This window comes from Somniosus microcephalus, chromosome 2 (genome assembly GCF_052327205.1).
Source record: "Somniosus microcephalus isolate GS21.2 chromosome 2, FLI_Smic_1.0, whole genome shotgun sequence".
NCBI classification, from domain to species: Eukaryota; Metazoa; Chordata; class Chondrichthyes; order Squaliformes; family Somniosidae; genus Somniosus; species Somniosus microcephalus.
In genome coordinates, this window is record NC_140988.1 from 22,401,685 (window position 1) to 22,413,216 (window position 11,532).

At 46.5% G+C, this 11,532-nt stretch overlaps 1 protein-coding gene across 1 annotated transcript in view; it reads right to left on the reverse strand.

Moving 5' to 3' along the window:
- Positions 1-11,532, reverse strand: part of hpse (heparanase) — a 54,885-nt gene that overhangs the window by 17,563 nt on the left and 25,790 nt on the right. Inside the window, 4 exon segments of the mRNA XM_086007417.1 lie at positions 3,988-4,102; positions 6,109-6,215; positions 7,320-7,413; positions 8,588-8,635. Of these exon segments, the coding sequence (XP_085863543.1) occupies positions 3,988-4,102; positions 6,109-6,215; positions 7,320-7,413; positions 8,588-8,635 (364 nt within the window).

Consider the following 11,532-nt stretch of genomic DNA (forward strand, 5'->3'; position numbering starts at 1 on the left):
ATTAAACTTCTTTACTCCCCACAAAAGGCTGAGAGCCTCCCTATCTATCTGAGCATAGTTGCGCTCAGCGGAGGTCAATGATCTGGATGCAAATGCGACTGGCCTTTCCAAGCCATTTGGCAACTTGTGTGAGAGTACTGCTCCAATACCATAAGGAGAAGCATCACAAGCTAAACGAATAGGTAGCGTTGGGTTGAAGTGAGCCAACACTTCCTCTGAGGTGATCAATGCCTTGCTTTTGCGAAAGGCCTTCTTACAGTCCTCGCTCCACTTCCATGGTACTTCTTTCTGCAAAAGAGCGTTCAGCGGGTGCAGCACCATGGATAGATTTGGCAGAAACTTATGGTAATAGTTAATCAACCCTAGGAACGACCTCAACTGGGATACATTTTCCGGAGCGGGAGCCTTCACAACAGCTTCGATCTTGTCAGGTGACTTGTGCAGCCCCTCCTGGTCAATGACATGACCACAGTACGAGATCCGTTTCTGAAAGAACTCACATTTCTGGCGATTAACTCGAAGTCCATATTCCTTCAATCTGGTGAGCACCAGTTTCAAATTTGCAAGGTGTTCCTCATCGTCATCTCCTGTAATCAGGATATCGTCCAAGTAACATTGAGTGCTTGGAATTCCCTGTAATACCTGCTCCATGGCCCTCTGCCAAATTGCTGGAGCCGAAGCCACTCCAAAAACCAGTCTATTATATCGATACAAGCCTCTGTGCGTGTTGATTGTGAGATACTGGCGCGACTCTTCCTCAACTTCCATCTGTAAGTACGCTTGCGCCAGGTCTATCTTGGTGAAGCGTTTCCCGCCAGACAATGAAGCAAAGATATCCTCAATCCGCGGAAGCGGATATTGCACCGTGTGAAGCACCGGATTAACCGTGATCTTGAAGTCTCCACAGCTGCGGACCTTCCCCGGTTCCCCTGGCTTGTTACTCGATGAACGCTTCATGACGGGAACAATGGGCGTGGCCCACTCACTCCAGTCCACCTTAGACAGTACTCCTGAACGTTCTAGCCCTTCCAGCTCAGCTTCCACAGCAGGTCGTATCGCATAAGGTCTGGCTTTGAAAAATTTTGGGTTTGCATGTTCTACAATCTTGATTTTTGCCGTAATTCCTCTCAGTGTTCCCAGTCCCTGTTGGAACACCTCTTTAACCTCATCCAATATTTTGGACAATCGTTCAGGTTTGACATCTTTTTTTCCGGAATCTACCGTTATTGCTTTTAGGGAGTGCCAGTCCATATTTATTTTCCTGATCCACTCCCGTCCCAGAAGTGGTGGACCTCCCTCAGGTAGTACATATAAGTCCATTCCTTGGTGTTCTTTGCCCTTGTATCTCACCTTGACTTTTATCTTTCCGATGGGGTATACTCTTTGCCCCGTGTATGTCTGCAATACTATCTCCGTATCCCGTAGGGGAATATGTGTGAATAACCTTTTGTAATCTTGCTTATTCATGACCGTCAACGCCGATCCGGTGTCCAATTCCATCTTCACTTGGACTCCTGCTATCTGAAGTGTGACCCAGATAGTTTGTAGGTCAGCTTCCTTACTCACATTGTGAATTCTCAGACTACCCAGTTCCTTGCTGTCGGAGTCTGAATCCGAATTCTGTTCATCCGAACTCTTCTCAGCCACCTTATGTACCTTTCTGCACTTTTCCTGCGGTGACTTTTTGTTGCTGGTCTTCTTCCCTGACCGGCATACTTTAGCTATGTGACCAAGCTTGCCACATTTTCTACATTCCTGATTTTTAAACCAGCATTGGTTCTGATCGTGTGTTGTCTTTCCACAACGATAACATTTCGCTGTACCCAAAGCCATTTGATCTACGCTGAGTACCGCTGCCTTCAGCTGCATTTCCGCAGTGCCTCTCGCTGCGGCTTCGTGCGATGCTGCAATAGTGACAGCCTTATCAAGTGTAAGATCATTCTCTTCAAGCAGCCGCTTTTGTGTTCCTTCTTTTGACAATCCACACACGAATTTGTCTCTCAGTGCCTCTGTCAGTCTTTCCCCAAACTGACAGTATTTAGCTAGCTTACGCAGTTCAATTAAATACTCCGCGTTGCTTTCCTCTTTCAGTTGCGTTCTCGCATAAAATTTTAATCGTTCCGCTAACATCAGCGGTGTGGGGTTCAAATGATTTCTCAGGACAGCAACAATATTAGCGAAAGCCTGATCCGCCGGTTTAGCTGGTGATAGAAGATGCTTCAATAGCCGTATGTCTTCGCACCCATTGAGTTTAGTAAGGTTAGTGCTTTATCTTCATCTGATATTTTATTTGCCTTACAATAAATCTCTATGCGTTCTACATACGTGGCCCAATCTTCAACATCGGGATCGAAATCGTTGATGTTACCACGCTTAGGCATCCTCGCAATCTTCTTGAGAAACAAAAAGAAATTTTTATTTTATTTTTTTCAAAATGGCGGTTTCCCACGCTTGTCTTCTTCCCCAGCCTACGAAAATGGCGGCTTCCCGCGTTTGCCTTTCTCCCCCGCTGGCTGTAATGGCGATTGCCGTATTGCTGCGTTCACCCTCCCCAGCGGTTCTCAAATCGTGCCTCCCAGCCCCTCTTGCAGTCCGGTCCTTTCCCCCGGCTGCGGCCGAGTTCTCCGCATTTTTAAAAAATTTTATCCCGCGCCTCGCGGCCTCGGTAGCTGCCCGGCCTTTTTCCCCGGTCGAGCTCTCTCTCGACGCTGTTGCGTCTCCCAGCCCGCTTGCAGCCCGGTCTTTTACACCGGCTGCGTTTGCATTCACCGCGGCTCCCGTGCCTTACGCTGCCCCAGTCTCAGCGCCTCTGGCCCCGACTTCTGTCCGGCTCTTTTCCCCGGCCGTGGTCGAGTTCTCCGCCCTTATATCCTCTGTTTTTCCCTCCCCTACTTCACAGCCAACGTGGCCGACTTGCTGCTCGTCGCTGATCGGCTTACCCACCACCGTGATAGAAGGGATGATCACTGCCTGTTGCTGATGGAAGGCTTCGTGTCAGGATTCTTCCTTGCTCTTCAGACCCGAGTCTTTTCTCAGCAGGATGATGAGGGCGGATGCCTCTTCTCGACGCCCGTTAAACTGCCTTGGATATATCTCTGCCGCAGGGTAAGATCGTCATCGTCGCCACTGTTAAGTCTGTGTGTTCTAGTTATTGTTAATAAGAATCACTGCACACAGACCACAAGAGTAAATTCAACAGGTCTTTACTAGTCGGAGGTCAGGCTGAACTGCCCAATAAATCATTACACAGCACTTATATACCGGTGTGGTCACCACCGGTATTACAGTATACAGCAGCCAAGATAAAGTAGTGCATCTCTTAAAATAGTTCTCTTAAAGGTGGAACGGTTACATACACCACAGTCCCAGAGGCAGAAAGACAATGCTGTAACTGTGCCAACCAGCATGCAGCCAAGACTGAGTTACACACTTTCTTTTGCCCCAACAAAGGAATTCAAGGTGGAGCACCTTGCTATCATGTGGCAATCTAGTGGCCAAGAGGAACAGGTCGGTTCAGGGACCTCCACGGATCATAGATATGGTGCTCAAGCTGTGCCTTGGATGATGTGCCAGCAGACGTGGTTAAATGAGATGGCATAGCATGTCTCGCAGTCCAGTCTTTCTTTCCTTCATAAGAGACACAGCTGAGACTTTCAAGGGAAGCCCGTATACAAGTGCAAGTTGGGCCTGGGATGTTAAAATTGGGTCTCAAGGCGAATGTTCCAGTGCTAGAGGTGACAATGCTAAATGAATCCAGGACACACTTACTGGGCTTGCTTTACTTACCACCTGTGCAAACTGGGTGCTTTATCAACCCAAGAGTCCTCGAGTTAGGTACTGGTTAAACCAGGGGCAAAATACGTACAATCCCCGAAATGGCGCTGGGCGTTTACAATGCAGCGCCCAGTGAATGTTAGTTTAAATGGGTTTTTTAATTTTTTGAATTATGAAGTCACCTTACTTCATTAAACACAGAACCATACATACGGGCAATGGGTCAAGATTCCTATCCACCAGCTGGTAAAATCCTGCGCCAAACAAAGCCTGTCTGATGACGACGTCAATGCCTAATTTAGCGGACAGTCCAAGTTTGTCCAACCACCTGTAAAACAATGCAGAGTAGGTGACGACCTGTGCTGATAAAAAATTGTCCTTAAAATACAGATCATATTTCTGAACTGTGGACAGAGTGAGATTTTGTAGAGCTAACGATTTAATTCTCAGACCAGGTCAAGCTTTTTTCGATATTGAGTGCCATTCTGCTGGTTAAAGAACAGTCCCAAGTGACGTGAGTAGCAGTCTCCAATGCCCTAAAACTCAAGCTTCATTCAGTGTTACACAGTATTCTACAGCCTTGATGGGATCATCATCAGACAGTGGTAGAAGGGCAGATCATCGAAACGTTCAATTTACCATTAGTTTGAATGCTAGTTTATTCTGTCTACTTTGAAAAAGAACAGTAGGCAGGCTACCTTCAACAGCCCAGAACATTTCATCAGTGAGTAACCAAGGAAACCAGTAAGTACCCAGTCAATGCTAATTAGTGGTTCTAAGTTGTAGTGGCAGTAAATGTGCTACACATGACCTCAGCACCCACCCACCCCCCCCCTCCTGATGAGGGAAGGGCAATAAAATTAGCCAGGATTCCCACTACTGATCGCTCTCCTGTGACATCATTGGAGGTGTGATGTGGACTTTGGGGGAAGGGCAGGATGTTTTTGCAGTTGAATAGATTTCCAATCCAGTCACGGCTCACACATGAGTAATGGCCAGTTGGCTGAGGTGCTAGAGGGTGACTGTCACATGCAGCTGAACCTCAGCAAGGAGTCAAGGACTGGAGGCCAATCAATCGGTTTCCAAAGCCCCTTAGATAACTTGTGGTAATTCTATTGCACTTGTTCATCTTGAGAGAGGGAGAGAAATGACAAATACACATTTGAGGGTTTTTCCAGTTTGTCATTTTTGTGCAGCTTCTAAAACAGGATTCTTTCAAATGTTCCATGAAAGTGGAGGGGGGAAAAAAAAAGTGTAAAAATGTTGATAATTTTATCCAAGAGAAAAACAATGATAAAAGTTTTAAAGCTATTCAGTGCAGCGGACATTTCTGATGATGGTGTGAGATTCATGCTGAACATCAGGAGCCCAGGATTGCACAGTGAATTAGAAACTGGGCCTTTCATCTCTGGTTAAATTGGTACAATCCAGACAGACCAATGGGGTGAAAGTCTCTCTGCCGGCTATCAAGGTCCTACAGGTGAAACAGCGATTTACTTGTACTTCTTGCAATTTAATATACTGTATTCGCTGCTCACGATGCGGTCTCCTCGACACTGGAGAGAACAAACGCAGATTGGGCAACCGCTTTGCGGAACACCTCCATTCAGTCTGTAAGGGTGACCCTGAGCTTCCGGTCGCCTGTCACTTTAATTCGCTGCTTCACTCCCACTCTGATCTCTCTGTCCTCGGCCTATTACATTGTTCCAATGAAGCTCAACGTAAGCTCGAGGAACAGCACCTCATCTTTCGATTAGGCACTTTACAGCCTTCTGGACTCAATATCGAGTTCAACAATTTCAGATAATAATCCCTGCCCCCATTTTTCATGCAGTATGATTTTGCCATTCCCATTTGCAACATTTTCCACAGTATGTTCTTTCAATTCCTTCCTCCCCCCCTGTCTCTGCACCTGCTTAATATCTGTTACATTTCCAGCTTTTTCCAGTTCTGATGAAGGGTCCCAGACCTGAAATGTTAACTCTCTCCATGGATGCTGCCTGGCCTGCTGAGTATTTCAAGCATTTTCTGTTGTTATTTAAGGTCCTACACCAATTGAGTTTGGGCAGTCTCAATCCAGCTTTCGGGGGGGGTGGAAAATGAGTGTCACAGCACAAAAATGCCCACATGTACCAAGGCATAGCTGAAGAGGGAACATTACTACTGATACAGCAGGGTGGTCTTCTGAAAGTGGGCTTAACCATGTTTTGTAGCAGACCAGGGAGAGTTGTACTCTACCTCTGGTTCCTGATGCTGGATGATACAAATGACACAGAGGAATTAAACCCCCCTCCCCCCAAGCTACTTGCAGGATAATAGGTGCTTCCTACTCACATAAAACCAGCTACGTATTTGTCTGATAGATCGGGAGCTCCTCCTCCAAAAGCTGAACTGGTCTCCCCTAACCACACCTTCTTATCAGGAACAGTTTTAGCCACAACCTGCGGTAAAAGAAATAAAGTCCAAAAAGGTTACCTCAGTGTGTACATAAGAACATAAGAAATAGGAGCAGGAGTAGGCCACACGGCCCCTCGAGCCTGCTCTGCCATTCAGTAAGATCATGACTGATCATCGACCTCAACTCCACTTTCTCGCCCGATCTCCATATCCCTCGATTCCCCTAGAGTCCAAAAATCTATCTGTCTCAGCCTTGAATATACTCAAAGACTCAGCATTCACAGCCCTCTGGGGCAGAGAATTCCAATGACTCACAACCCTCTGAGTGAAGAAATTCCTCCTCATCTCGGTCTTAAATGGCCGACCCCTTATCCTGAGACTATGCCCCCGAGCTCTAGACTCTCCAGCCAGGGGAAACAACTGCTCAGCATCTACCCTGTCAATCCCCTTCAGAATCTTGTGCATGTCAATGAGATCACCTCTCATTCTTCTAAACTCCAGATCAATACCCTTCGTGGCTGAACAATATTAAAACAAACTTAGCGATATATTTAGTCAGAGTTGGCACATGTAAATACATGGGCTGCTCCATGAAACAGAATGTCAGAGAAGCTAAGAGAGGAAGTGATTATCTAGATCTGGTATTTGTAAATGACCCGTGCAATCTATGGGAAATGTAGGTCCCGGCAACCCTCGAACGCAGTCATCAAGCTCAACATGATCTGGCACCCAGAGATACTAGTGATTAGAAGCCGTATATACAACTTGAAAAGGACTCATTTCAAAATGAGGGAACCACTTAAGCAAATTGATTGAGGAAAGCTGTTCAACAACCTCGCCCAATGATCTGAGCAAAAAAGTTTTTTTTTTTTTTTTTTTTTTAAAAAGAAAAGTTTAATGGGGAAATCCCACTGTCCAATGCTGTAGGCAATACAGCTCATACATGCTTGGTTTCTCCAGCTAGATAGCAGTGACAATTGGGGGAAAACATAAGATATTGCTTCAAATGACCCTTCAATTATTTATTGTTTGGAGCAGATTTTATAATCTTTAGTTACATGTTTCCATCATTAACTTCCCCCAAATGTTAGGTAATGTTTTTCCCGGAGTTAGTGTGTTTGACTAGCCGTTGAACATGTTTTGCTTACCGTAAAAATTGTATTAATTTTAAGCACGAGGCTGTCCAACACCTGGGGGCTCAGGAAGTCCTTCAGCGATGTATTCCGCCCATTCACATAATAACTGGGAAAGAACAAGCCATTTTATTGAGACTGCATGCATTTCACAGGCTACAGGTAATGCAAGCCAGTGAATGCTTGCCTCCGATTACAGAAAGGGGTGGACTTTGCTCTTTTCAGGAGTAAAGCGTAATTGCTCTGACTCTGCAAAAAATAAATGAACGGAAATTAAGATGATGGGTGAGAGCTGCTTTGCTTCCAGAGCTTCTGTTCAGCTCCTGGCAACCTGTCAAGCTCCAGCAGACCAGGACACGTCACTAGACATACTTAAAGGGCATCTCTTCCCCCTCTTTTTCCCCAGCCCCAAAATATGTTCCGTTAGCCTTAGGAATATCGAACTGTGCAGATTGGGACGGACCATTTCCATTCATCAGGCTGGCCACAAAGGTCACAAATGTTCATATCCCACTTTCTGTCTCATACCCTTCACTATCCCTATTAGCCAAAAATGTATCCATCACCCGCAAGATTTATTATTGCATCCACTGGCTCCCTGGGTCAGCTATGCCACATATTCACCAAGCCTCTGTGTAGAACATTATATCTTAACTGTATATTCAACTTCTCGTGTAACCTTTGACTCTGCATCCCCTTGTCCTCGAGCTCATGTTAAAAGGAATCGATAAACTGGATTTCAGAAGGATGTTCAATATTAAGATCTTAAATACCTCAGTAATATCACCTCTAAGCCACGTGAACATCTTCAATACCCACAGTCTCTCCTCAAAGCAAAAATGCCCAATCCCAGTTATCAACTTCAGTTGCCCTTCTTTATACTCCCTCCAAGGCCAGGATGTTTTCCATATGGATCAGTGCCCAGAAGTTCATACAATTCTCAAGGCGAGGGCAGATCAGTGCTAGCACTATTATCACAATTCATCACTTCCTGGACTTGTACTCTATCCCTTGAGTCAAGGGCGATGCATGGACCGTGCAACTCATGCAATTGCACGAGGCCCCGAACAGATCCAGTGAGTATTTAGTATCATTGTCTAATAAAACGTAAGGGCCCCAAACCAGACCTTTGCACGCGACCCCCCCACAAGGCAAACAGCACCCCTGCCTTGAGCTATACATCCGAAGATCACGTTCGCCTTTCTCAATGCCTCTTCACGTTGTACCGACGGTTTCTAGTCAAAGCTGAGGTGCATCATTGTTAGTACAAAAGGGTTACTTACTGGTGCCAGGTGATCGCATCAAGGACTTTACCCCCAGTTTCAAGAAACCTAAGATAAAATAAAGAAAAAAAAACACTTCAAATATTATTAGAGTTAAAAGATAAATTTGGAACAAAAAAACCCAAACCCAGAATTGTGATTGCTGTGATAAAAATAATTATTTTGTGAATTATAGAGGATATCGCGGCATCAATGATCTGATGTGATACTTAGATAACCCAACATTCAAGCCTCAACTACTCTTTGTGGTAGCAAGTTCCACATTCTAACTCCTCTTTGGGTAAAGAGTTCCCCTCCAAGTCACAAAATCATCCTGACTTGGCCATATATCGCCGTTCCTTCATTGTCGCCTGGTCAAAATCCTGGAACTCCCCACCTTATAGCACCTTCACCACATGGACTGCAACGGGTCAAGAAGAAGGCTGACCACCACCTTCTCAAGGGCAACTAGGAAAGAGCAATAAATGCCGGCCTTGTTAGCAACACCCACATCCCGAAAAAGACAATGGACAAAGAACAAAAGATCAAAAGATAATGACCGAAAAACACAGGTAATGAGAGAAAGAGACAAAGACAAGGGAAGTAAATCGAAGTAAGAGAGAAACTGATCGAGGGACAAGGAAATAAAGTCTCTGTTTCTTTAATTCAGGGTTTTAGTGTTTACTAGAGCTTAGCTGACTGGTGCTAACTTTATGCAGAGAGAGTTCTCTGCCACGCTGACCATTTCAAACTCAATCTGCTAGACTGTGAAACGCACACACAAAGCTGACTTTTGAGCCCTCTCCTCTCCCCCAGCTCTGTGTAGAGGATTGGCTCATTGCACTGCCAATCTAAATTGGCACCACACCCTCCCCTAAAGTGTGAGAGAGTCATTTAAAAAAAATATTCGTTCATGGGATCTGGGCGTCACTGGCAAGGCCAGCATTTATTGCCCATCCCTAGTTGCCCTCGAGAAGGTGATGGTGAGCTGCCTTCTTGAACCGCTGCAGTCCGTGTGGTGAAGGCGCTCCCACAGTGCTGTTAGGTAGGGAGTTCCAGGATTTTGACCCAGCGATGAAGGATCGGCAATATACTTCTAAGTCAGGATGGTGTGTGACTTGGAGGGGAAATTGGAGGTGGTGGTGTTCCCGTGCGCCTGCTGCCCTTGTCCTTCTAGGTGGAAGAGGTCGCAGGTTTGGGAGGTGCTGCCGAAGAAGCCTTGGCGAGTTGCTGCAGTGCATCTTGTAGAGGGTACACACTGCAGCCACAGTACGCTGGTGGTGGAGGGAGTGAGTGTTAAAGGTGGTGGATGGGGTGTCAATCAAGTGGGCTACTTTGTCCTGGATGGTGTTGAGCTTCTTGAGTGTTGTTGGAGCTGCACTCATCCAGGCAAGTGGAGAGTATTCCATCACCCTTCTTACTTGTGCCTTGTAGATGGTGGAAAGGCTTTGGGGAGTCAGGAGGTGAGACACTCGCCACAGAATATCTAGCCTCTGAGTTGCTCTTGTTGCCACAGTATTTATGTGGCTGGTCCAGTTAAGTTTCTGGTCAATGGTGACCCCCAGGATGTTGATGGTGGGGTTTCGGCGATGGTAATGCTGTTGAATGTCTTGGGAAGGTGGTTAGACTCTCGCTTGTTGGAGATAGTCATTGCCTGGCACTTCTGAGGCACGAATGTTACCTGCCACTTATCAGCCCAAGCCTGAACGTCGTCCAGGTCTTGTTGCATGCGGGCATGGACTGCTTCATTTACTGAGGAGTTGCGAATGGCGCTGAACTTTGTGCAGTCATCAGCGAACATCCCCATTTCTGACCTTATGTTGGAGGGAAGGTCATTGATGAAGCAGCTGAAGATAGTTGGGCCTAGGACACTGCCCTGAGGAACTCCTGCAGTGATGTCCTGGGGCTGTGATGATTGACCTTCAATCACCACAACCATCTTCCTTTTTGTTAGGTATGACTCCAGCCGGTGGAGCGTTGACTTCAGTTTTACTGGTGCTCCTTGATGCCACACTCGGTCAAATGCTGCCTTGATGTCTAGGGCAGTCACTCTCACCTCACCTCTGGAATTCAGCTCTTTTGTCCATGTTTGGACCAAGGCTGTAATGAGGTTGGGAGCCAAGTGGTCTTGGCAAACCCAAACTGGGCATCAGTGAGCAGGTTATTGATGAGTAAGTGCTGCTTGATAGCACTGTCGACGACACCTTCCATCACTTTGCTGAAGATTGAGAGTAGATGATGGGGCGGTAATTGGCCGGATTGGATTTCTCCTGCTCTTTGTGGACAGGACATACCTGGGCCGTTTTCCACATTGTCGGATAGATGCCAGTGTTGTAGCTGTACTGGAACAGCTTGGCTAGAGGCGTGGCTAGTTCTGGAGCACAAGTCTTCAGCACGATAGCCGGGATGTTGTCGGGGCCCATAGCCTTTGTATCCAGTGCGCTCAGCCATTTCTTGATATCACGTGGAATGAATCGACTTGGCTGAAGACTGGCTTCTGTGATAGTGGGGACCTCAGGAATAGGCCGATATGGATCATCCACTTGGCACTTCTGACTGAAGATGGTTGCAAAGGCTTCAGCCTTGCCTTTTGCACTCACGTGCTGGGCTCCACCATCATTGAGGATGGGGATAGTCATGGAGCCTCCTCCTCCCGTTAGTTGTTTATTGGTCCACCACCATTCACAACTGGATGTGTCAGGACTGCAGAGCTTTGATCTGATCCGTTGATTGTGAGATCGCTTAGCTCTGTCTATAGCATGCTGCTTCCGCTTTTTAGCATGCATGTAGTCCTGTGTTGCAGCTTCCCCAGGTTGGCACCTCATTTTTAGGTACGCCTGGAGCTGCTCCCGGCATGCTCTTCTACACTCCTTATTGAACCAGGGTTGGTCCCCTGGCTTGATGGTAATGGTAGAGTGAGGGATATGCTGGGCCATGAGGTTACAGATTGTGGTGGAATACAATTC